General features: G+C 40.2%; 4 protein-coding genes across 10 annotated transcripts in view; 2 read left to right on the top strand and 2 right to left on the bottom strand.

Moving 5' to 3' along the window:
• Positions 1 to 325: 325 nt before the first annotated feature.
• Positions 326 to 25,424, top strand: part of LOC108034501 (supervillin) — a 122,961-nt gene continuing 97,862 nt past the window's right edge. For 3 of the 7 annotated variants that reach the window (XM_017109411.3, XM_017109406.3, XM_017109410.3), the window contains exon 1: positions 10,086 to 10,922. In XM_017109411.3, the coding sequence (XP_016964900.1) occupies positions 10,908 to 10,922 (15 nt within the window). In that variant the 5' untranslated portion in view covers positions 10,086 to 10,907. Of the gene's footprint in view, positions 934 to 10,085; positions 10,923 to 23,579; positions 23,657 to 25,424 lie in introns of those variants that run through there. The other 4 variants (XM_044095257.2, XM_044095260.2, XM_044095258.2 and 1 more) reach the window with 3 other exon arrangements.
• On the top strand, positions 11,587 to 12,026 carry LOC108034508 (uncharacterized). The gene has a single exon (XM_017109429.3). It carries the CDS (start codon positions 11,700 to 11,702, stop codon positions 11,967 to 11,969), a length of 270 nt encoding a protein of 89 aa, XP_016964918.1. The 5' UTR covers positions 11,587 to 11,699; the 3' UTR covers positions 11,970 to 12,026.
• LOC108034382 (uncharacterized) lies at positions 11,961 to 12,583 on the bottom strand. Its single transcript, XM_017109266.3, has 2 exons — positions 12,247 to 12,583; positions 11,961 to 12,190 (listed from the first exon to the last, which is right to left on the bottom strand). The coding sequence occupies exons 1-2, from the start codon at positions 12,523 to 12,525 to the stop codon at positions 12,083 to 12,085; spliced, it is 387 nt and encodes a 128-aa protein (XP_016964755.1). The 5' UTR covers positions 12,526 to 12,583; the 3' UTR covers positions 11,961 to 12,082.
• LOC108034507 (uncharacterized) lies at positions 12,365 to 13,305 on the bottom strand. The gene is made up of 3 exons (XM_017109427.3): positions 12,801 to 13,305; positions 12,598 to 12,749; positions 12,365 to 12,513 (listed from the first exon to the last, which is right to left on the bottom strand). Exons 1-2 carry the CDS (start codon positions 13,221 to 13,223, stop codon positions 12,603 to 12,605), a joined length of 570 nt encoding a protein of 189 aa, XP_016964916.1. The 5' UTR covers positions 13,224 to 13,305; the 3' UTR covers positions 12,365 to 12,513; positions 12,598 to 12,602.

A 25,424-nucleotide genomic window follows, 5' to 3' on the forward strand; every position in this document is an offset into this window, starting at 1 on the left:
TTCCGATAAGTTTCGTTCCAAAACCCCACCAATTGAAATTTCACTTTCATCCGCTGAACGCCGGCGCGCCTTTCATACAAAAAAAATCGTTGTAAACAAAAATGCTCATTTGAAATGTTCACACAAAATTTCCTCATCAAGCCTTTGGCTCTTTGAGTACTTTTCCGGCGTGTGGCAAAAATAGCATTTTTCCGACTTTTTCCGAGTTTTCCGCCTATGCCCCAAGTGAGAGGAAAGCTCTCACTCAGGGGTCGTCTCAGAATTTGTTGGCCATTGGATTCCTCCGCTGGCCATTTAGTTCTGCTTTGGTTGTGTTCCCGTTCGCATCGTGCTTTCCCCTCGCGTTTTCCGGCTTTTCCGTCGCGATCTTTGGTGCTTTTCCACGCGTTTCCACCCAAATTCTAAGCAAATCACTTGGGGCTATGAATCGAAATAATCCCAAAGATATTTCGGCAAATTTTCGGTAGTGAAAGAACGCTTCGGGATTTGTGCGGAATATATCTTGGGTGCATATGTCACTATCTGATGGGTAGGGCGGCATCTTCACTGGCTAATTGGATTGTCCACAGCTACGACAACAACAACAAGTGCAGACAGCGGACCTGTCACAACAAATAGGAAAAAAAAGAAAATAAAGGCTAACGACTCCGGTTAACTTCGCCGGTAACACGCGTGTGTTTTTGTGTGCCTTGTCAGTAATCAATATAGTGGCGTTTGTTTTCGCGCGTTTTACTTTCTAACACACTTCGGTACCGCGGTTTTACCCCACGGATCCCTTTCCCAACTCAAGCCTGCGGTTTCTGTGACAACGTGAGCGGCCTCAACAAACCCGAAGAGGCCAGCCCCAAACGAAACTCAAGAAATATCACCCAACTCTCTGTTCTGGAATGATAAAGCTCGGCATATAAATGCTCGACAGTACGCGCTATAAGTGTAAGTTTCGATTGAAATAGGTTTATTCATATAAAAATTCTCAAAGGAAGGGATAAGGGGGTCTTGGAACGTTTACTTTTGGATAAAACTTACGGAGTCAACAACATTTTTTTAATAAACTTGTAGTTTCTTATAAAGCTAGATTGAATTACGAGTTTATATGGTTTAAATTGAAATCTTTAGGAAACGCTTCATGAATTTTCTCGCTGTGCAATTTCCTTATTTGTTTATAAACATTTCGGCACATCCGTTGGTGCGACCATTACATCAGCTGAGGTGGAGAGGTGTGGTCGCGGTCCACTTGTGTGCGTCCATCATGATTCAGTTTCGGATTCAAATCTGTATCTACTCTATGTGCTAGCAACTGTATCTATTTGGCAGCCGCATCTTCGGGAACGCTTTCCACCTCGCCTCCGCTGCCGTTTGTTTTTCCAATAGTTTTCCTCTAAAAATGGATCGGTTCGTCGGCAATTAAGGCCCCCCAAAAATAAGATATATGTATTTGAACTAAACTCATTCGTTGGTTTAATATGAATGAATCAATGCTCAGCATGGTTTCTCTTGAAAGTTCAGGTGGTATTATGGGACTTGGGAGGTAGTATATCATTCAAGAAGTTCTGGAATTGTCAAAAACTAATGATGTGTGTTTTGGTTTACAAACTAAAGTTGGGTGTTCTGTTTGTTTAAGTGTGTCTGCCATTGTTGACAGCTATATCAAATTATAGTTTTTTGAAAAGAGCCTTTGTTGGTTATTATTTTTTGCCATAATCTAATTCGGGTTTGAAATAAATAAAACCATTTCTTTAACATTCTATAAGAGATACTCATATTATTTCAACATCGTAGTGGTTTAACAAAGAGTATGCCTTAGATATTGTACACCTACCTTGCCCCTTAAATTTAGTATTTCTATTTTTGCCTTGCGGCACTCGGAAAATGTGTACTTTGAGCACAAATGTCAAATATCGCTTTTTAAGGGTCACCGGCTAAATATTTTCGCTCTTTGCATATTTATTTTTCAATGTTGCCCATTGCAACTTGGCAAGTTGGCCAAGAAACGACGTTGTCTTCTTTTTGGCTTTGTTTTCGAATAAAACAGCCCTTTGGCTCATCGGTGGTTGGTTGTCGGCTGGTTGAGTCATTCTCTGTAAGGGTTGAGTGCATTTTTATGCTCTTTACAGATAGTTGGGTCGTAAATTCTCCGGTCAGACTATGGGCAAACAAATTGCCGGCTTCCTTTGCAGCTTATAATTGGCTTTCTAATGGTTTCTTACTATAAGCTTTTTGATTTATTTCCCGAAATAGAGTGAGGCACAGAGATGAAAACACATTCATTAACTTTATTTTGGTTCTGCTTGATTCCAAAGTCAGATATTTATTCTGTTCTCTTTCCATTCGAATTGACGTCAAATTGTTTATGCAGCCCATGGGCCGTTTAGTTGATGGCCGGCTGTTTAATATAAATTCTGTATATGTGGGTATCTATATGTGCCACTGTTTGCCGACACTGTGATTTCTATGTAGGGAAATTAAGCGGCCTCTTGATTCCACATGCAAGTCAGGATTTGGCGACTCGAGGGCGTCACAGATTTGCGCGTTCAAGACGCGGCTGAAATATTAATGCAACGCCTGTCTTTTCGTCTGTTTTACGAATCGTTAAATACACATTATATAGCCATATTCCATTTTTTGTGGCTTAATGGCGTCGCGCCGACACGCGCACTTCCGTCACCCGAAATGTTTTCAGAGAAAATCCCACAGAAAACAATTGCCAAAATATGAACTGAAACAAATACAATTTGTTTTTCGGCCGACAGAGTAACGACATGGGGGAGCAAGTGTGGAAATAAATTGTGACAGATTGTTGGGGGTGGCTATATAATATCAGGGTCTCTTTACGATAAGTCGCGTACTTTTAGCTCGTTAAAATATGAAAAATTGTCTGGTCAAGACAGAAAAAACGTTGCAGTCCGGTATAATGAGAAGCATACAAAGATTAATGGAATATGTGGTATTTACATCGTAAATTATGATCTTGAGCGGGTGAATGATCTTTAAAAATCTTGTTGATACTTGTACTTTTTACTTAAGTGAACTGGGAGTAAAAATTAATTATTTAATTATTGTTGGTATACAATATATAAATATGTAATTTTTGGATAACGTTATCTTATTCCTATCTCTTAACTCAAAGCTTAAAGTATCTGTGGTATTTGAACATTTTCAGTGAGTTCTTTTAGTTTAAAAACTTTAATACCCTTCTATCAATTTAACTTGCTATAAACAAATGGTTGGATAAATAACATTTTCTATTTTCTTTCCCAACAGAAAACCCCACAAATTTTTAAAAATATTTTCCTATAGAATTTAAAAAATTGTCTTTAAATAAAGTGTGCAGAACGAATTCCTAGCCAGACATTAATTTACTAGACAGACCGACAGACATATATAGAATGGACAAACAACAAAAGGCAAGAATATTCTAAATGGGATACCCAAAATAATCCGCAGATCTGACGACATCAGTGGCGGTGCAAAAAGCCTTGAGGCAGTGTATTGCAAAAAATTAAAAAATAAAACACTTTTGGTTAGTCGATTGTGTTTCACGTGACCCTGAAAGAGTGAAATTGAGCATGGAACATGGTGAACTAGGTCAATACAAGGGGGCAATATGGGTTGACTTAATTTCGCGGACAACGAGGTCGGGAAGAGATGGGCCAACCCGCTGAGCATGGCAACCAAAACAGAACCCGAACCCTCCCCCACTAGCCAATAAACAATCCAATTAAAACAATTGCCAGGGACAACGAACGATATCTCAATACGTTTTGCATTGCGTGTGCTTGTTTGGGCCTTAATGGGTCGAATATACGCGTAGTATCTGATGGATAGTTTTCCAACTGCTACATAAGTTTCTTCGCCCTATCGCTTTTCTTTGCTCCATTGGAAAGAAAGTGAAAGTCCCTGTGCGTCGGGGCCAAGCAATTTCATATACATTTGTGTTCATTAATCTTTTCTTTTTTGGTTTTTTCAGTTCGCCGTTTTTTGTTTTTGCGATAATGCTTTGATTGTTTTGCTCCATGTGCGACTGCTAAGTTTTTGATTGATTTGGCTTGCCTGGTAAAAACCAGAAAAATAGTTGTTGTTTCTGCATTCTGCGGTCGCCCGCAAATTGATACAAATTAACATTCAGCATATCAAATTTGATTATAAAATGTTAATTTTGAAGCACTATTCGGGCTAAATTTAACACTAGCCCCATTTTGGATCATCAAATGATGAGAATATAATGCGTTAGACTTCAGGCAACTTAATGACTAAGCTTCGGGTCAGATGATGTTTGTTCTTCAGCTAATTATGATAAATGATATTGGCTGTTTGGTCAGCTCCACAGATAAAATCTTGATTTAAAATTGGCTCAGATAATGATTTTTAAAAGAGCAGAACTGCTAGGCTTTATGGCTTTTAAATCGGTTTACTATTTGTTCTGGTTCGCTTTCTATCCTAGTGATCCTAGTGACCTTCTTCTAAGAGATTCATTTGATATGAAAATTAACCAAATTCCATTGAAAACAAGTGATAGACATGTATCTCTTCCGTTAAAAATACCATACGTCTTGGAGGTTTCTCCCCCAATTTGCCAACTTATTAACTGGATCCCTCCGCTCCTCTCGAGATCCCAAAGACCTGGGCCTGCAATCAATCCGTCTGTCAGCATATGGGGACAAGATTGTTGCGGGCTCTGTGGGTTTTGGCATAATTACGGGCTTGCAATTGTCTGTAACCCAATTCGAGCCAGGCATTTCATTCAAGTTCAGATGGAAACACGTTTGCTGTTATTCGGTATTGCTGCGTGGGCTGGAAAATCGTTTCGCGCCTTGTTTTAGCGTTCCTTTACAGAAATACGGCAAAAAATCAAATCGAATTTGCATAGAGCTGCGAGAAGTCTGGAATAAAAAGATCGTTGTATATGCTGCGCCAGGCAGTTTGAATTGAAGAATGGTTATTATGATATTTGCATATAAGTTGGCAATTAATTGGCAACCACTGCGAATGGCACACCTTTCGTCAGACGCCAAGGATTGGCCATGGGCCATGGGATGCATGTCGCGGATTAGGGTCCGTCATAGGAATTAACATAAAATAGGCAACAAATTTCTCGAACTGCGTTCGAACCCAAAACGTGCCTCTCTGAGGCATTCTTTTCACTATTATATATATAGTTTTTTTCATTTTTTTCACAACTTTGTCTAAGCAAACAAGAAACCGTGGCACGTGAGCATTTTACAAATGAACCGACAACATAAAGAAAAACCAAAACCAGAAATAACAACATCATAGCGCACCTACAAATGCCAGATTTCATAAAAATACATGAGTAGAGCCCATAAAAAATTAAAATAAAAACCAAAAAGTAGCAGCTGCAAAGGTAGATGTCTGTGGTGGAGGAACATGGCATTTTCCTGCTTTAGATATTCAAACGTACTTTGCTATCTTTCTATACCGATGCGTACGTTCTTCGAAACATGCGTAAGGTTTAATGGAAATAACAAGGTAGGGCCCTATAGAGAGTAGGTGAATATGGATTGCTCTTTAGGTTGAATATCTGAATTTTCAGAGAATTTTAATTCTATTAGATTTAGATATAAAATAGAAAAATACTAAGGGCTACATAGCTACATTTACATTAAAGAAATTTCCTTAGTTCACTGTGATCAGGTATTATTTTTGCAGATAGAGTATATCGTTAGTATATCGTTAAGAACTTTGATTTAGTAACAATCAATAAGTTTTTATTGCGTTACTACTGTGCTAATCCAATGTATGAACCATCCTTCATAGAGTATCCATTTTTTCCCCCAGCCATAACCCATCATAATTTGAGATCTGGACGTGCTGTCGATGTGGGGCGGGAGTCAGTTCTCATTTAGATTGCATCTGGCATGACGAACGGACTTGAAGTCTGGGCCCCTATTTATAGGCGGATTGCGCATTGTCTTCTAGTTTCGCCGTCGAGGTGCTGATATAAAACGCCCGATTAAATTTATGCACACACCATGGAATGGCGATGCCAACACACTGGGCTGCACTTTTCACTTGTGATTTATGCCGCCGGGGCGTGGCAGCTCAATTGGCTTGGGTGCGGGTGCAGTTGCTCGAGCCCCAAATGCCCAATCCTCAAGAATTTCTTAATGGTCAGTTGGTTGGATTGTTGGCTGGTCGGCTGGTTGGGCGTCTTGTTACGTGACCAGCTGGAAAAAATGCCACAAAATGTTTTCTTTTTATTGCGAAAGCGTAAAATCGAAAGTGCCAAGTGGCAGATTGTCGCCGGTCGACTGCTGGCTCCTTGGATTGAAGCCATCTCCGCCACCTCCTCCTCCATTTTTCCCCATCTGACTGGCCAATTGCCGCATTGCATCATCTTTTACATCTCATATTTCGTATAGTCGTCTGGCCGGCTGTAAATACCAAATATAATTGTTTAACTGTCCATAAAAATGAAGCAACATAAAAGGAGACCCTTTGCGTCTGCCAACGAACGTCCATTGAACTTGGGGCTCCACAAACGCCTCAAAGAGATATCTTTGAGCTGCCTCCGACAAAATAATTTCACACCAATGTGGCAGAAAGTATCTGGCGGGTTGCTGGATGAAGCCCCCGACTACCTGACGGTGTCCCATCCATCAATCGGTGGAAAGATTGCGCCACAGGTCAGCAGGTGTTTGAGTTGTTTGGGGGTGGAACTCATAGGCGTAGAGCCAGATGATCTCGGGGTTTTGGTTTCCTTGAGAACTCCAGTTGAGACGTCAGCGAGGTGTGGGAAAATAGGGTGATTCGCAGCAAGGAAGCTGCATGGTTAGATCCGGGATAATTGGCGTGGGAATTTCCGTAAATATATGGTACTATTAAAGCCCAAGAAATGGTCAATATGAATGATATTCTCCTGAAATAACTCTCCACTCATCAAATACGATTGTTTAACTACCCAAGTAACCAAATTTGATGGTGAGTTCCCCAACCATTTTGCTAAAATGCCAGATAAATACGGTTCGAAACCGAAACTCTCTATTATATCGGCGGTTCCCCTTCGCCGCATTTCGCCACATTCCTGATCATTAACTGCATTTGGTTGGCCACACAATCTGTCGCCATAAACCGAACCGAATGGAAACCTCTATTGAGCAAACTTGATTTATGAGCGATTGCAATTGCAGATATTTCGCTATCGCCGCACTCTCACTCTCTTCTGGTCCACTTGGGAAATTGCATGTCAACGGAAATTGCTTAATCATTTCCACGCATATCATGTATGCTACTATAAAGCATACCTACCATGCCATATGACGAATTCCATCTGTCTGTCCTCTTCCTTTCTTGCAGGTAAGTTTCACCGATATCTCTGTTTTTTGGGCCAAAGGCAATCAAAGGAAATCATTGCGTAAGTCAATAAAAAAACGGTGTGGATTTGTTTACTTAGGACTTCCCCTTGGCGAGGACTTACATAATCCGGTTCCTCCGAGGAAGTGGTTTACACATAAAAAGGGAGCCATTAGCATGTGCAGTCTAAAAAAAAAAATAAAGTGAGGCCCATAATGGATTTTCCAATCAATGCAAGCACTGATTATGGTTACCAGTCGCGACCAATAAAATTATTGGCTCATTTGGTCAGGCGGCTAGCAAAATACGAGGGAAATAAACCGGAGAGGTACCCTCCACTCCTTGATTATCATGAGCATCGTATCTCCTTGGCTCAACCACCACTACCTGACCCCTTGTCGCGCCTAACGATCTTTAACCTGGCCAACAACGATCCCATCGCGGCCCAGACAGTCTGCCTCTTTTGTTGTTATTGATCGCTGTAAAACACAGCATTCAAACGTGCGTCGAGTACTTTGTATCTGTGTATCTTTGTATCTGGCGAATGCATTTCGTTGGGTCTCAAGTGTCTGGGCTTGTATCTTTTTTTGGTACTAATGTTTGCCCGGCTCATTTGCAAAATCTGCTGGGTAATCAGACACCGGCTAGGGATGTCAATTAGCTTTTGCTGCTGTTTTGCCAAGTGCGTGACCATTGAACCTGCATTTCCCATTTCCCTCCTGCTGCCGCTGCTTAAAGTGAAAGTGAAAAATGCCAGTCGTTCAATGAACTTGCTTGGGAACTTGGCAAAAATGAAAAGAAGTAAAGCTCTCCCGCCCCCAGAACTAATTGAAGATTTCATATATCAGATTTTATAGCCTTGGCCCTTCGCAATCTCAGTCCGCTCCTAGAGTAAAGCAGACAATTTATGATACAAATTAAATGCAAGGAAATTATGATGAATGCGAGGCAAAATTTATGCTGATGACATACCCAACAAAAGAGCGCCAATCCGCCCAGACTCCTACGGCTCCCTAAACTACTCCTCCTCCTTCTGCCGCTGCTGCTGCTTCTCCGGTTCCTGGAGGGCAGCTCCAATCAAGAGCCAGACGATCCACAGACAACAAATCGCCGAGTCGAGGAGTTTGCGGCCCAAGTCGTTTGTTGTGCATTTTTACACAGAGAGGAATACTAAGTACATATGGGGTGGTAATTGCAAAATAAAGATTTTGAAACGAACATACTGGTGTCAAAGAGTAAGCAATAAAAAAGAACCAATTTAAAATATATTTTGTTGCCTACTTTCCGACACCTTATACAATTTTTTCAAAATCCAGGGATTTTCCTTAACTTTTCCCTAATGAGTCTTTTCCCCAGTGTAGGCCAGGGTCTGGTCCTAAGATCCAGTGCCTCCCGCCCCTCCCTTTATAGCTTTTTGAGCAGCTGCCGAGGCGGGGAATCCAGCGACTTGGACTCCTTGTGGCCTGTGCAGCCTGCCTCTAGCCGAAAGTTGTTGCGTATTTAAAATGGAAATTGCAAGTTTTTCGCTTAACGTTCCCGATGTCTCCTTCCCTGTCTCTCTGACTCGCTCGTCGGCGCTTTTGTTTCACTTTCGTTTGCTGATTGCAGGTTTTTTGTGTTCAGCTTATTTTGATTTTATTTTCGCCGTCTTATGCGGTGCATTTATCACGGTGCCACACATTTGTGCCACAAGATGCCAGAAGATCGGGCAGGCATGGCCAAAGAAATTGGCCAAAAGCAGCCCCAAGTTTCGTTTTCCATTTCATTTTCATTTTCGCAAATTGAATGCGGTTTTTCAGGCTGATTTCAAGGGTGTGCAATTACTGACCGCGACACGCCCCCTTCCCCTCCATATTTGGGTGAAATTTCTTTGCAAGATGCCATCTTATCCATCCGCAGTTTTGTCATCTTTGCCTGGCTTGGCTGACAGGTTATGAAATATTTCGCAACTTTTGCTGCGAATAATTTCCTGTTTTCCTTTATTTCACTTACGCACTTCTCTCCTTCGACTGAGTTCGGTGGGTCTGTCGGCCGATCGGTATTAATTAATATGGTCTCTTTTTTTTCGCCTTACCAATTTTTTGCAGCTTTTATTTTTATGCCCGGCGAACCTGTTGCAATGCGTTCCACAAGCTGGGATTTGCGACTGGGTGTGGGGAGATAAATAGCTATGAGGTTTTGGGCTAGATTGGGTTGGGAAAAGCATCGTGAAAACTGGAAAAGGTTTTTTTGGAGAAGAAAAAAATATATTTTAAAATAAAGCACAAACTAAATTTATTTTAGTCTTTCAAAATAAATATAAGCGATATTATTACTTCTTAAGTTGAAGCTTTACAAATTGTATTACAATTTTTTTAGTTTGTTTTTTGCTTTCTTAAATCCATCTTATCACACGACCAACCCCAGAACTTACGCCACATGCCTATCATCCCTTAGCCTTTCACCCATTAAAAGCATTTAGCATTCATTAAGCCCAATTTCTGGCCTCATAGTGCTCGGAATAATCAACAAATTAACTAAATTCCTAGTGGGCGCCTCCAGCCCCCGGAATAATCCGAATGCCGAAGTTGTGACAGCAAGAAATGTCGAAGCGATTTCAAGAGCAGGCCCAAGAATCTTGTGTCCGTACATTCCAAAACGGTGCCCAACCTGTCCGATATTTCCCAACATGTTCGAAGCGAACCTCATAATGAGGTTGCATGGAATCCATGAGATACAATCCACAGCACACTTTGTGGCCGCAACCCAGCGGAATTTCAATTCAGTTCGCGCCTAACTCACAGACACGATGGTCATGCAAACGCGTTAACGAAAACTATATTAACATTAAAATAAATAAGAAAAAGAATTCACATAGTAAACACACTAAAATATGCACTAAGCAACGTACTATACCCAAAGCAACGACCTGTAAATAATTGTGTAAATAAACTAAAGCATAAACAAACATCGAGGAGAAACCGCGAAATACCAAAAGACCGCTCAAGTTCCCATACATTGAGCTGGCCAATTGTGTTTGAAAATATTTGTTTGATCGATTTCGTGTGTGAACAACACCTTGTGAAGGCATTTGTAAGACCCATTGCCATAGCGAGCAAAGTGTGTTAAACAGGAAAAAAACACCCTCTCAAAAGTTTATACATACGTGTATCTGCAACCCCCTCGATCGGGTTAACCCACCAACCTGCCACAAGAAAATAGGGTTCAATATATACACCACTTCCTTTTCAAGTTTCGGTTTTTACGCGCCCGCTGACTAATTGCCTTTTATATAGCCCGACTATATAAAACTGTACAATAGGACACGGCCAACTCTTATGATTTTGGAACGCCTCAGTTAATGCTGGGAATCGCTTCGCTCTCAAGTGAAGTTCTAGATACTCGCAGTGAAAACGTTTTTCAATTGATTTTCATTAAGTGAGAAAGCCCCGAGAACGCCTTCTTTTTCGGTTTCTAATTGAACCCATAAAAAGTGAACTGCATTCCAAGTAGAGCAAAACAGTAACCACTTCATCATCGCAGTATCTTCAAGATTCAGATGCTGCATAATTAGCATTCGTCTGTGTGCGGAGCAACGAAAAAAGTAGAAGCGGAAAATGTATCTCATACAGGTGAGGCCAAGCGCTACAATAGATCTCCCTCTCGTAATTAAGTGTTTGCTCTTACTTATCACATGCTGGCGGCACTGCACTCGCCGACTGAAAAAGATCTTCATTTAAGCGTTTTTTAATTGTCCGCCAGCTGAGATTTCTTTGCTCAAGAGTTCCCCCTCCGCTGCGAAAACTGTGTGTGCGTGCCTCTCTAGCGTATATAATTTGTTTAATTTGTAGCTAATTTATCTTTCCACTCGGCGGCGGGTAGATCGTATGACGAACGCATAGGGGTTCACTGGAGCAGGTGGCTCTCATTACTGCACTCTGAACTTGAAACGGTGTTACCATTTACAGCCGCTAATGGAATACGGTTAGGTATCCGGTGTTCGCTTCAGCAGAACGAAATGTTGGCTTTGGATTTCAATTACAATAATAATGCTAATATTTTGACATACCCAGGATCATTAATCATTTTTATATTTCTTTTAGTCCTTAGAAGCTAATTTTATGGGTTTAAATACCCTTTAACTAACAGAAATTTTAACTAAAATGTAGTTTTAAATTCCAGAAACTTTACAGTTTTTAAGGCATTTTATTAAAATAGATAATAGATAAATAAATGTTTTAAAAAACTGTTAGGCTCTTATGATACCCTCGTGATCAAATAGTAACCCTTGTTGAAACTGTCATTTTATTTTGTATCACAAGTGTTAAGGCATCGCATATTTTAATCAAAAATTCAAAAAGAATTCTCCGAAATACATAAAAATTAAATCTAGAATTATCACACCCAAAATGTCTGAAAATTCGCAACTTGCTAAATCCGAAGCCACCTTGTCTGTGCTGCACGCCATATCGCAGTTGGTGAATACTGGATTAAGCAAAGATTCCCTCAAAATCTGCATGGAACTGATCGACCAGGGTGTTTCTTCTCGTGCTTTAGCGGAAGCCATCAAGGCCATTAGGGACGGTGTTGGAAGCAAGGAAAGCGAGGAGGAGGACTCTCGATCCGAAAACGAGGAATCCGACCAATCGTCTCCCGTAACATGTAGAAAATTATTCTGATTCTGAAATTTATTTTATGTTTAAATTGTGTTTCTCAAATTAAAAGTTCAGCTTCCAGATGTTCTGCTTTTCTATTTTCTTTGGGACCGTCCAAAGGAAGTTCATCGCAGTTTCTAAGATGTTGAGTTCATCAATCGCAGTTTATTACGATTATTTCTGAAAACTGTATAGGTTCCAGCCAATATAATGAAAAGCTGCACCACTTTGGCTTGATAGTAAGTCTATGGGATAAATATTTTTAGATCAGAGGAATAAACAAGTAGGTGCTTCCACTTGCCTGTCTTATATAGATGGGCAATGGTACATGCGATCGATGTACGTGATAATCCATTCCTCTGAAAAGCCAATAGCCTGGCCACGCCCCCAGGCTGGCAAAGAGAAAGGGGGCGGCAGTACTGTAGGCATTCTCAAAGGCTTTGGAATGCACCAATAGACGTATCTCCTCGCCAAGATTATGCACTTGGGGTGGGCTGGCCACTTCCCTGGCTGCTTCCTCCTTTTTTGTTGTCTTCAGAATTTTATCCTTCAGATGGCCGTAAAAGTTCTGGATGCCCATTTTTGGAATTTATTTGAAAAAGAAATTTCAGAATAATTTTGTGTCAAGATAGAAAGATTTATCAAGGCTTACCGGGGCTAAGAGGTGTCTTCAATATCTTCTGCTGGCTTGTTATGGTCGACCGTTTCCAATTTAATTGGTATGCCGGCAGTTTGACCCATTGAAACCGTTAGTAAGCCAGTGGCTAAGATGGCCAACTGCATCAGTTTGGCCTGCTGATAGGTCTGAAAAAATAATAGTTTTTAAATGTAATATAAAAATCAAGATTTTCTCACCCTTTGAATGTAAAGACCAATCCTCTCTGTTTTCCGTTTCGATTGCCAATTGTAGCCGCGCCAAAGCCAAAATGCTGGCCAGGACAAAAAGCTGGCTTGCAAATAGGGCAACATATCCATTATCTTCTTGGAAAATCCCTTGGGAGCATTGCGTTCCACAAAGTCCACGAACTCCAGTTCGTAGTTTATAGGCTTGTAATGTTCTTTCTTGAACTTTTGCAACTTCAGATCGGGGGTGGGCAAGTCCGCAGAGGTTATGGCTTCCGAGGTATCGGTTGAAGAGTTGTCGTCTGGCTTCTCGGTTTCCTGACTCGAAACCTCCGATGTTATGGCCTCTCCAAGGTTGGGACTTTGTATAACCTCATCCTTTGTGCCCAGGGGATTATTAAACAGCTCGGAAATCTTCTGGCGCAGCGTGTCCATGCTGAAAAGCTGATTTTTTCCACTTAAAATTTGAATTTTCTTTTAGCTGCCAGAGTGAACAAGAAAAGATAACTCTGTTTTGGTTGAAAAGTTCATTGCATAAATTATCGCCTAACTCGTTGTTCGTTCATGCGGGCTTACATTTGCTTTGAAACTAATTTACCTTATTTAATTTTTCTATTTTTGTGTCTTTTTTTGTTTTGGGGGCCCACAGAAGCCGCTGAACCAGCTTTATTATGGTGCGACTGCGGGTGCCCAAGACTGGGGTTCTATCGTGTTGTATAGTAAGGTATGGTAGCCGAAGTGGGTCAGTTGGTGCAGCGGTTCATGCAATTATAAAGCGCATATCTACAGGTTGCATACCGCATAGATACCTCCACCTCGACTCGGACTTGGGTCCATTGTGCGGCGGTAGCTAACTGCTAACGGCTTGGACAGCAGGTGTCTCCTCAGTTCATTGTGTTTTTTTCGGCTGTGTTCTCTATGTTTTGTGTTGAAAATGTGGCTTACCTTCGACGAAAATTTTTGTGTGTGCCAGCAGCAGCTTCCTGCCACTATCTGGATTCTGTAAACTAGTTTTTCCCTCGCTCGACGGAGAACGCCTAATGATCAATGCATTTAATCAGGTAAATTACGAAAATACCAAAAGAAAAACTATTTAACGGTGGATAGTTTGGCCTTTACCGATATACCTCCATAGCTTCTCCTCCTGGGACAAAGACGCACCTAATGAAGTGAAAATCTCTGGTTCTATTGTGATAGTTCTTTGATTAGCCAGCGGAGTGTGTTTGAAATATTCTTTAGCCGTTCCCGATGGTTCATCAATCATGTGGAAAGTTGACATCTAACACTCTAACAGTTCTCTGCAGATCTGCAGAGGAATTGAGAAGTCTTGGAATTGATCCACTTGCCCACTTAGTTACCTGAGCGTATCAGTATTACCATTTTAAAGCCATTATTTCTCCCCGTTTCCAGCATCTTTTCCTCAGGCTACTCAGGCGTTCAGTTTGTATGGGAGGGGGCTTTCATTCAAGACGTTTTGAAACCACAAATTGCATTTGTAAGACTTCAGACGTACAGATCGATTCCCAAACTCTCCATCTCTCTACGTTCTATCTGCACATTTCTCTGGCAACCAGCCTACACACAAACATTCTTTTACCCTTTTAACTGTTCAAAGTCAAGCTCAATTAACCCAATTTCAATTTGGAAAATGATTTGCAAAAAGCCAAATAAATCGTTTTGAAAGTCTTGGGCCTGTTGTCAAAACACTCGAGCATAAATCACCACTACAATGAAATTTCTTTGGGCCAGAAAACGCCAACTCGCCAACTTTTGGGCCCACCTGCAATTAGTCTGCTCAGGTGGGTGTCCGTCCCCCTCTTTCACTCCCCGGATCGTGTGAAATTGCAATTTTAACTGCGGTCAATGTTAATACACCTTTCGGCCAGAAACCATTTACTGGTAAATGGTGAGTTGTATAATCAATTTGCGGCTATAAATGTCTGGCTTTTCTGTGAAAGGTCTGCTCGGGCGACAGGTGACGACACTTCAGGTGTCAAGTGCGCAAAATTCGTCTGAGACTGGTTGCCAAAAATGGGTTACATTTAATTACATTAACGAGACTTGCTTCAGTTTCGGGCATTGTGATATATGACTCATTAAAAAATGTATTGGGAAAATAAATCTCCGAGTTATAAGATCAATCAAGGCGAATGAAAGCGGCTCTACGAAGTTGATAGATTTCTTTTATAACTTGGGAGTAGATGAGAACTATAGGTTAAGTACTTAACATATGACTTTAATGGCATTCGACGTTAATTTTTCACATTTTCTTATAAAGTTTCCATACTTAAAAGCTTTTGAAGCGAAGACCATCTAAGAACTTTTCAAAATCCGTTTGCCTTGACTTTCCATCAAGCAGCAATCTTGATCTTTTTTCAACTGCATGTGCCCCTTATCCACTTTGAGCTACCGGCCTTGTCGGAGAAGCAATGAATTTTCAATCTTTTGGACCTGCCTGCAACGGCAAAAAGCCAATCCCCCATAGCGTGTCTCATCGTTCTTATTCTCTGCATTATTATAAAATGCCGCATCACTCCCCGCCAATCTCGACTAACCCATCTCCATCTCCATCTCGTCGGAAAGGGGCCCGCATACCAACAATCCAGGCATATTACTCAATTTTCAATGCTCAGATTTCGGACAGACAGCGAAAAACAAAGGGCAAAACGAAGATGCCACACCAGACTAAATAAACACAAACAATGCCCGCAGTTGACACTTTGACAAATGATATTGCGTCCAAGTCGATAAGAACTCGGAACCGAAAGCCCCATACATCAAAAACGATTTTTTCCAGAATTTTATGTTATTGAAAAGGGGGAAAAAATAATGAAATTCTAAAGTGAATGTGATGCTTGGCTATCGCTAAAACCCTGGATTGCCGTTACACTGGGTCAACAACTTGGGGAAGACGAGACGTGGGATCGTCTAAACTGATATTGATATGGATTTGCTCTAGATTTACACATGAACGAGTTGATGATCCTCAAATAACGTCTGTGGTTTTGGATTCAAATTGGGTTGGGTTGGGATTGGTTCGGCTCGGTTCGGTGGGTAATAAGAGTCACTGGCCATTTGATCTTGGCCAGCTTAAGTCCCCGGCTAAGCCTTGTGGAATTCTGTTTGTGTTTTGGGCGAGGCTTCCATCCTCTTTTCAGATTCCTTTCCTCTCTTCTCTGGGGTGTGGACCATACAATTCCGCATTCCCCTGACATGAAATATGTATCAATTTAATTACCCCGAAGTCCTGAACACGCAATTAAAGTTCGGGGGAACCCTTTTTGGAACCATCCCCGAAATGCCTTTGTATCTCTTTTCGAAACAAACATTTTTATGAGGTTGCAGCAAACAATGAGGCGGCACACCTACAACTACCTGAAACTGGAGAACAGGATTCTGTAATTCCTTGAAATGGCCAAAGGCTGAAGAATAGAGAAAACATAAATACCCTACGCATTTGATTCCTACCTGTTTCTTTCTCCGCGGGCCTTTCTTCTGGATTTTCTGTGCATGATTTATCTTCGACACACGCATTTCATGGCCTATCAATTGGAAAAAGAGGGGATACCTTTGAATTTGAATATTTTACGAGCCCTCAAGTTCATTGCCTTCGAGGCGTGGTTCTTAATGCAATCAAAAGCCATTTGTTAGGTGTTTTTCGGAGGCGTAAGAGTCTTTTATTTCGGAGTTTTCCATAGCATTTCATTTGAACGAACGTAGCGAATCAGGCGTATATATTTCCCGCCTAGAATCGTTTTTAAAAGCGGAACTCACGCTCCAATGTAATTCGATAGACCTGCGAGGAAAACTTGTTTCGTATTTGTATTTTTTCCATGACGACTGAGGCCACGAGTCGCGGCAGGCATTAGTTTGATTGTTGTGCCTTTATCTATATTTAATTTAATCGATGCAAACGCTCGAGAGTCATGAACATGGCTTACTGCTGCCCCATGACCTTCAAATGTCTGCAAAGAAATGCGTTAAAAAAGTTTAGCTTAATGACCATAATGTTATGTTCGATTGAACCACTGTATCAGCGCTTTTTGTGTATTATTAAGCGAAATTATTGGCTGGCCATATAATTGCCGCACGTGTTTCAGCTGGAAAATAAAAAGAAATCACAAATACGCTTCATATGCTGATGTTGATGTGCATGTCCAGGTACCCATGACACATGTCAGGAGGAGATTGGGGGGCTGAGGGCAGTCCCCTGCGCCTGACATTGATGAAATGGGCTTTTATGGCCATGTTTTTGGTGAGGGAGAGTTGTGTAATTGTTGTCTCACGTTGAATGGCATGCCGAATAGAGCTATGATTTGTTTTCTTTGTTGCTGGGATAAAAGCGAATAAAGGGGAAAACTTGTACTCCTTTAAGATTTCAACATATATGAAAAACCTGGCCAATATGCCTGTTCTTAGGCGGGTTCCAATTTGTTTTTATTATTCCGAGTTGCCGTGTGCACGTCGCCTGAGCAAATAAAATATATTACGTGATCGTCGCGGTCGACAGCTAAATCTTTGGCATTAAGTGGAAAAATAATCTCGTAAAAAGTAGATGGAAAATATAATGGAAAATTACTAGAAAAAGCAATGTGTGGTCCAGTGAAGCGATGAAGAGGGGAAGGAAAAAGCAGAGTGATATCTTAAGATCTAGATCAGGATGGGTTGCACAGAAAAACATGGGCGTAAATTTTATTTTATTTTTCCCCCCTTCAATTGCAGACTTGCCTGTGCACTCGATTGTTTTTTCAGTATTTTGAAACCATTTTTACTGTGCTATTTGCATTGAATGCACTTTTATGTGGCTCACCACGAACAGTTTGTTATGATAAATAAAAATTCATTTCGAAATTCAATTGAAACCCGATGAAGCAATCGCTGGGTGCAATTACATAAAGAAAACAATTTTCCAATTTTGATTTCTTCTCGGTTTTCTGTTACTCTTTTTCACCCATTTCTGTATCCAGTAATTACCAAATCCAATTAAGTTCAATAGCAACAATTCGGCTGGGAAGGAGAGGACAAAACAAACTAAATCAGATGGGGTTCGCTTTTTAATTACTCGGTTTAGCCCCTAGTTTATTGCTCTTTATCGCAGTCCCCTTTGGCCAGTTGACCATTTGGTCGTTTAATTGAAGCCCCTTAAGGGCAAGTTCGATGATATATCTTTAGAGCCGTCTTCCATTCGATGATGTCGGCTACTTTTTATTGTCAAACACCAAACACAAACAACGCAAATCGATGACACTCTTTGGAACTGTGGGTCTTTAAATAGGTTTAAGCCTGGGCAAAAAATAAAAAAAAGAAATAAAAATCGATAGTGCGTAAGAGCTGAGTGTTTGTGTTGACCGCTGCCTGTCTTTCATAAAGAAGAATGTCAAGAGGCCACAATAATTGCAACTAATCCGCAATGAAGGCTCGAACCTTGGGCCACAAAATCTAGACCACCTGCCAGATGTGCCTCCATGTAAGCCAAGTATCCATGCATCCAGGTATCCACGTTCACAGTTTGTTTGGCCCGATGCATTGACTGTGAAGATTGAAAAGTTTACCATGTAATTTGGCCATTTCTGGGGTAAACCGAACCGTAATCATTCAGTCCATTCAATTGCGGCCTGTGTTGCCAAGCGGAAATGTAAAATGCCCGCTTCCGGCTATTTTTACCCGCTCAAAGGATGTTTAAAACTGCTCGGCGCGATATGTGAAATTAATTTTAATGCCCATCGCGCTCTCGCATGCAAATTGTCGGCTTCCTTTTTTACCAGTCAGTAGTCTCTTGTCTAGCCGAGGTCTAAAAACATATGCCAAACTTGGCCTTGCCCTCGGGCCTCGTAAATAACAAGAACTATTTGATTCGGCACACATAGAAAAGAAATTCAGGTTGCCACATCTGATTCAAAAGTGATTCATTCGCCAAAGATTCGCATTTTTCATTCGCAAATCTCCTCTCATATATACGAATTTTGCCGGTATTAACTAAATATATTCCTATGCGGTCTTTCCACATATATTTATAATATGTTCACATCTCGATTTTCCGCCAAAGAAATTTTCTCTAGCTTTTAACTTCACTGTCTGTCAGAAAAGTAAAGAAAATTGAAAAAGAAACACACTCTGAAATTCGAAAAGAAATTTTTTGAAAATTATCACCGAGTAAAAATTTAAAAATTGGGGCGGAAAACTGTCGATACTTAAATAAGGTGCTGAAATAAAGTGCTGAGACAGTAAATGGGTGCGGGAAAAAGTGATCAGTCACGTATTTGAATTTTAAACAAAATAAATTCAAAAAAGTACTAGATATGCTTTATAAATATCTCTTCTGAATTAAAGCATCTTTTATTCAGTTTTTCCTGATTGGTTGGTTCTCAACCAAGCAATTTACGTCATTAGTTCATCAACTTTGAATGTAAAATATTCATTACCCAAAACCTATTCAATCTTCCTCTAACACACCTCCAAAACAAACTCAAAGATGCCAACTAAAATACGAGCCAACATCTCGTTTGGCTGCCGCTCAATTTCTGTGTGTACGCATTATAAACAAAATGATGATGTGAATATTATTTTTTTGGGGCCATGGCAAAAGCCATTTCGAGTATTTTCAACCCAAGAAATATTACGGAAATAGCTGGATAGCGCAAGAAGATGCACGTTTCTTTCGTGTTGTTAATGTTGTACAACCATATAGTGTATTATTTTTCGAACAAGTGCCTTAAGCAATTCATAATTAATTCCGGCATACGCCCCGTTTGACATTGAAGTTGGTAGGGGAATTCTCTTTCCCCTCGATAGCCCCGATTTTGTGTTTTTTTTTCAGATGGCTGGGTCAAGGTCTTGGGACTGAAAGTATTCGAGATCCGAGACGTGTTAATGGCTTGTTAATCTCACAACGCAGCACAAAAAACAAGTTGAACCGCATTAAACGACTTGAAAGCGTGCAAAAAATGCATTTTCTGCCTCGTCTTTACAGTAAAAATGTTCCGCTTTGTGAACTGTAACAAAGATCGCGCTCTGTGTTTGTTTAAAAGTCTTTCCCAGTCTTTGATGGAGTTTTTCCCTGCTGGCCCTAAACGGTCATAAAAATTATACGACTTCATTCGCGGCCCACGCGAAACTAAACAAACTTTTGAAATTACTTTTCAAAGACTTTGTTCTGCGACCTGAGATGAGACAGAAGGAAATCGTCTCAGAGTTCTTTCAACAAACACACGAATCTGTCAAGGCGTTAAGTGAACAGCCAACTCGGGGAAAATAAATTTATTTGGAATTTGAGATGCTAATTGAACCCGCAAGTCCAACAAAAATTTATATATATTCAATATTTACTTTTTTCAAAATTATTATGTGAATTTGTTATGTTTTTTAATCTGTACAATAAGCCTTAATAAATCACAGTATTTTAATTGTTAAAAAACATAAAAATTCGAACTAAATTTAAAGTGCGGTTATTGACTAAAATTACTTTTTAAACCTCCAATAAAATGTATTTATTCTGGAAGAGTCAGCTTTTAACACATGAAATATTTTTTTTTATTGAATTGGGGCCCTATACTCCATTCATAATCCAAAATCTTCGGTTTAAGCATCGATTGAGCCATCACAGACGAACCAACCTGTTGCTCCGATTAACATTTCATTCATCCAAAATAAAATCCCAAACCCCAAATCCCACGACTCCATATCGAATAACATAAGCTTACGCAAAAGGCCTTCAACAGTTTCGCGTAATTATGCAGATTTTGTGTTTTCCTATCGACTCAAACTTAGCTAAACGCTACAAATTAGCCAGCTTTCCAACTCAATCTCTGATCTCTGATCGCCCCCTCCAAAAACGGGGGGCTTTATAATCTGACAAATAATTTTCATAAATTTAAATTCATACTTACCACCTGCTTGTTACGCTTTGCATTTCCCAACGAGCATTTCGGGGCAATTAAAAATCGATTTACATGTGTGTGTGGATCAAACGCTGATTTCTTTGGCTCACACTCGAATTGGGGTGAAAATTAATGACTCCCAGTGAAAGTCGGTTTTGTATAACAAACAGCCCAGCAAGGCAAAGTGTAAACCAATAGGCAAAGGCCCAAGATCTCATGTCAAACGCGGCTTTTCTGGGAAAAGTTCAACGCCCCGCCATTTGAAAACGAAAGCGACGAGTTGTTTGTTGTCTTATTATGTTTTCTGTTTTTTTTTTCTTTTTCGTTTAATTATGCAAAATATATTTCCATGCGTCGGCTACGCAGAATTTTTATTTTCTTATGAAATTACAGCCACCACAAAATGGCAGCAAAACTACAAACACTTTTTATGCCTGCGGCTGCTTTCAAAAATTGTTTCTCGTTTTCATGGTCTGTTAAAGTTGGGCGCTGAGCAGCGAATATTTTTTAGCAAAAAACTCTGCTGAATTTATGGAATGAAGAAATTTTGAAAAACATTTTGTTGGCCGAGTGGAAAATTGCGTTGGGGAAAATTAGAAGAAAATATTTGAAAGCAATTAGCCAGGAAAAGGCAATTAAAATAAATTAAAGTATTAGGATTTTTAGTTAAATTTTCAAAATTATAACACTTTTTATAGTAATATAATAAAATTATTTTTGAAAAAAATAAAAACGTTCTAAAATTCTTAAATAACCCCTCCGAAAACAGCCTTATCAGCATAACAAATTCTCCCATTTTTCGGCTCTGGCCGACGTGAAAAATGAACAAAATATGCATCATTTGAAATGCGAGGAAGGCTGAAAAGCGCTGCTAGCTGAGCGTACTTCCTGGTTCAATATGATATCCCAAAGATACTCCCTTCTGCGATTCCCTCACGCAAGGCGGCGCACTCGAAACAATGGGAATCCAGAAACATCAACAATATCACGCACTAGTCATTAGCTCGTCGGGATAAACAAACATATCTGCTTGCAGTCAAGAAATGCAACACGTGCTGTGCATAAATAATAATAATAAAATCGAGGGGTCGCCACCGAACAGGGAGTTTGAAACAGAGTTTTTCCAGCTGAGCTGGTCAGTTCTAATGCGGAGTGCTATTGACCCCACGCCTCCGGGCAGAGAAATTAGTATAGATTATGCATGCTTGAGAGCCGAACCGCAGAAAGACAGAGACATTCGTTTGTTCGGGGCCATCCCGAATGAATTAGAAGTGGTGCCAAGTGGAGCCCAACCACTTGTTTCTGTCAGCCTCAAAACTTCAGTTCCACACAGAAATTTCTTAATTTCAGCTTGGCATTTGGGTTTGCGGCTCTTTTTTTGCATAACGTGTGCGATAAGGTTGGGGGATTTTCTGCTGCTCTGGCACAGATAATTCAACTTCTTTTGATGGCTCGGAGATACTTTCGCAAGCGGATGTGGCAGATACTTAAAACGGTGTGCAGACTACACTGCCGAGTGTTATAAATACCCTCTACAAATCCCTTGATATGTACAGCAATTGCTGCATAAATCTTGCCCGCTTTGAAGTCGTCCCCGCCAGCAAAAATATCAAATTGAAGTCCATTAAACATGTAATAAAAATTCGTGTTTCAGTTCATTAACTTCGCGTTGCACAGCTGCGAAAAGGAATTAGCGAAGCCGATTTGAATACATTTTTATTGAAGTGGGCGGGAGAGCATCCAAGGTTATCCGAGTTTACCCAGGTAGGCCTCTACTCCCCGTTCTCGAGAAGTGTGACCCATATTGCCCCATTCCTCAGGCGCCTGATCTTTCTTAACGATAGATATATAGTATATATTTAGCAAATGCTCCTCTATAATTAGATGGAACTCACTTCACCCACTTTCGAGTGCACTTTAGTTTCGCCGCCGGGCAGATCTTCCGCATAGCTCGTGGTTTTGTGTTCGATTTTCCAAGCTGTCTGAACAGTTTCTTCTACCTTGGACCAGGGATAATTGCATTAGCCACCGTTTATATACAGGCCGAGTGAATCATTCGGACATGTTTATGTGACACAAGTGGAGCATCTTCGATCAGTGTTATAGAGCGGCTATTTTCGGGGAACATTCATAACCAGAAGTTGCTCCCATATCCCCTCTACCTTCCCGAAATTAATGAGCTTGTTAATCGGGCGACAGAACAGAAAATAAAATGTGACATGCACTCGAATAAAAATATCTTACAATAGGCATCTTAAAATAGGCACAGTTAAATCTTAATTTAATATTTCTGTAAAATATAAAAACCCTTTAAAATAATAATAATTATTATTTTAGTGAACTTTATGCAAATATGATATGCTTATTAGATACAATCCCACAAATTTCTAGGGCGACAGCACCATTTTGAGATCCATTTATTTCTGAGTGCAAGTTTGTATTTTTCCGCTTCAGCTTTTGGGGGATGAGTGTACGAACCGCCTTCACCTGAAGAGTTTTCCCTGCCCACTTAATTGAATTGTGTATTTTCGGCCTTAATTAAAAGGCCTAAAGGCTGGGCAGAAGTTCATTGACTGCCCGGCTGGATTCGTAATACACTTTTAATGATCATGATCTACGGAGGAACGTAGAAAAATCAATTTAGTTTCCATTTGCTGTTTACTTAATGGCGTTTTTGCCTAGGGACTAGGGACTAACTAAAGGGATTTCCTATAAAGCAACGCCTCTTTTTCGCCCCTCAACCATGTAAAAAACACTCTTGGGAATTCCATTCGCAGGTTCTCTTAAGTTCTGTATCTGCTCTTACCGCCCATTTGGGGAGCTTCTTTGGGAGCTTTTTTAGTCGCCTTCGAATCGATCTTCACGGAAAGTTTTTCCTTAGCCATAATCAGTCTAGAAAGCGTGCGTGCTCGCTACGGATCGGCTCGGAACGGATTGTATTTTATAAAGATACCTCGATCTATACCGCGCGAATTTTGTATTTTCCTCCCAGTTTGTACTTTTGATGCCTGTTTTATTTTTAAGTTTTCTCAAATGTTTCTCGTTTTGCCCGTTTGATTTTTTTCCCGTTTTTTTTTTGGGGATTTGCCATTTGAGTTTGGGGAATCTCTCGTTCGGTTTCGCAGCTGGAGTTGCGTGTGCTTATTTATAGTTTCCCCAGAGATACAATCGCACGTTTGATATGTGTTCCTATTGTTGTTTGGTCGGCTTGCGCCATTGCGTATGAGTGATTTGTGCTGGCCATCTTACTCGGGCATATATGATTTTCTGTTTTACTGGCACATTGCCCGACATTACGCAGCTGTTTAGGAGACCGTAAATTCCCCAGTAAAAATTCTCATGTAATTTACATAAATATAGTCTAAATCAGAACTTATAATGAGTCTCGAAAAACCGATTGTGAATCACGTTGAGGAACTGACTGAAAAGTTCTTTGGGAAAGTCTTGCATAAATTTCCATGAGTAAATCACTGTTGACAAGTGAGGAGAATGGTGACCACAAGATGGGACATGTGTTCTGGGAAGTTTTTCAAAATTCAGTGGAAAAAGTTCTTAACATTTTTTACGAGTCTTTGAATTGTTATGAAAGACAAATGGGAAAGATTTGTAAATTTTGTTTGGTGCTGTTATACCATTTCTTACTTTCAAGAGTTCTGCAAATGAGACCATAGATAAGGTGGATATTTTGATCCATTTTGACAAGATCTTGTAAGAGATCTTTCATTGTACCATAACTTCCAGATGGAGGGGCATATAATAGTGCTAATAACCCAGTATGTTCCATGACAATTTGAAGTGATCCTCGTCTTGGCTTACAGATGCCAACCATATCGAATATCATTCCACACGAGCATAATCTCTTTATGCTTTTTTTCATTCTCATGCTCTTTGTTTACCACTTGGAGGGGAAACAAGTGCAGCCCTTTGGGATATTTTTTACCCCAATATCATTTTGCCGTCATCCTTAGCTATTTCGAATGGCGTCAGCAACGGAAATGAGGCGTCCAGATCCCACACACCGCCTGGTGCCCCAAAATCAGCCCAATTGCAGAGCTTTCTGTATAAACAAATATCATATATGCGCCCTCCCCAACGAATTTCACACGCAATTTGGTTTATTTTCGTTTAATATCCTCAAAAAAAAAGAAACAAATCGAAAACCGGAATGGAAATTGTATGGAGAGGGCTGTAAAATAAATTAAATTAATTAGTTTCAGCATTTGTTTGCGGGGCCTTTCAATTGGCAAATGGGATTTTTAGATAAGATTAAATGGCTTCTTGGGTCTATGAGTAAAAAGCTTTGATGGATCATGAGTGAATTGGCTGAATTGTTACCAAGAACTTAACAATATATTATGCATTATGCATGAACAAACTGATAAGACCTTTATCTAGATACCATTTTTTCCTCCCCGGTTTACTAAGTACTCTGCTAAATGTCTAATTTGCTATGATAATAGGCAGCTTCCGCTCTGAATTCACTAAAAAAGTACGAAGTACCGCGTGGGACAGTATGCAAATGTTTTAGCCTAAAAAGAAAAGAATACAAATTCTTCTTGACACGTTGAACAGAGTACAGTGAGAAAAAGATCCGTTGCTTTACAAATTTTTGAAAGCGCGTTTTCATAACGTACTGATATTTTACACTATGTTGCCACTATTAGATAAAATCTCTTCTACGGGATATGATCTGAGGAATATTTTTTAAGAGACCAACGACCCTGAGCAAGATGGAGTTATTTTTCTAGTTGTCATGTAA

Source organism: Drosophila biarmipes, chromosome 3L (genome assembly GCF_025231255.1).
Source record: "Drosophila biarmipes strain raj3 chromosome 3L, RU_DBia_V1.1, whole genome shotgun sequence".
In the NCBI taxonomy this organism is placed as follows: domain Eukaryota; kingdom Metazoa; phylum Arthropoda; class Insecta; order Diptera; family Drosophilidae; genus Drosophila; species Drosophila biarmipes.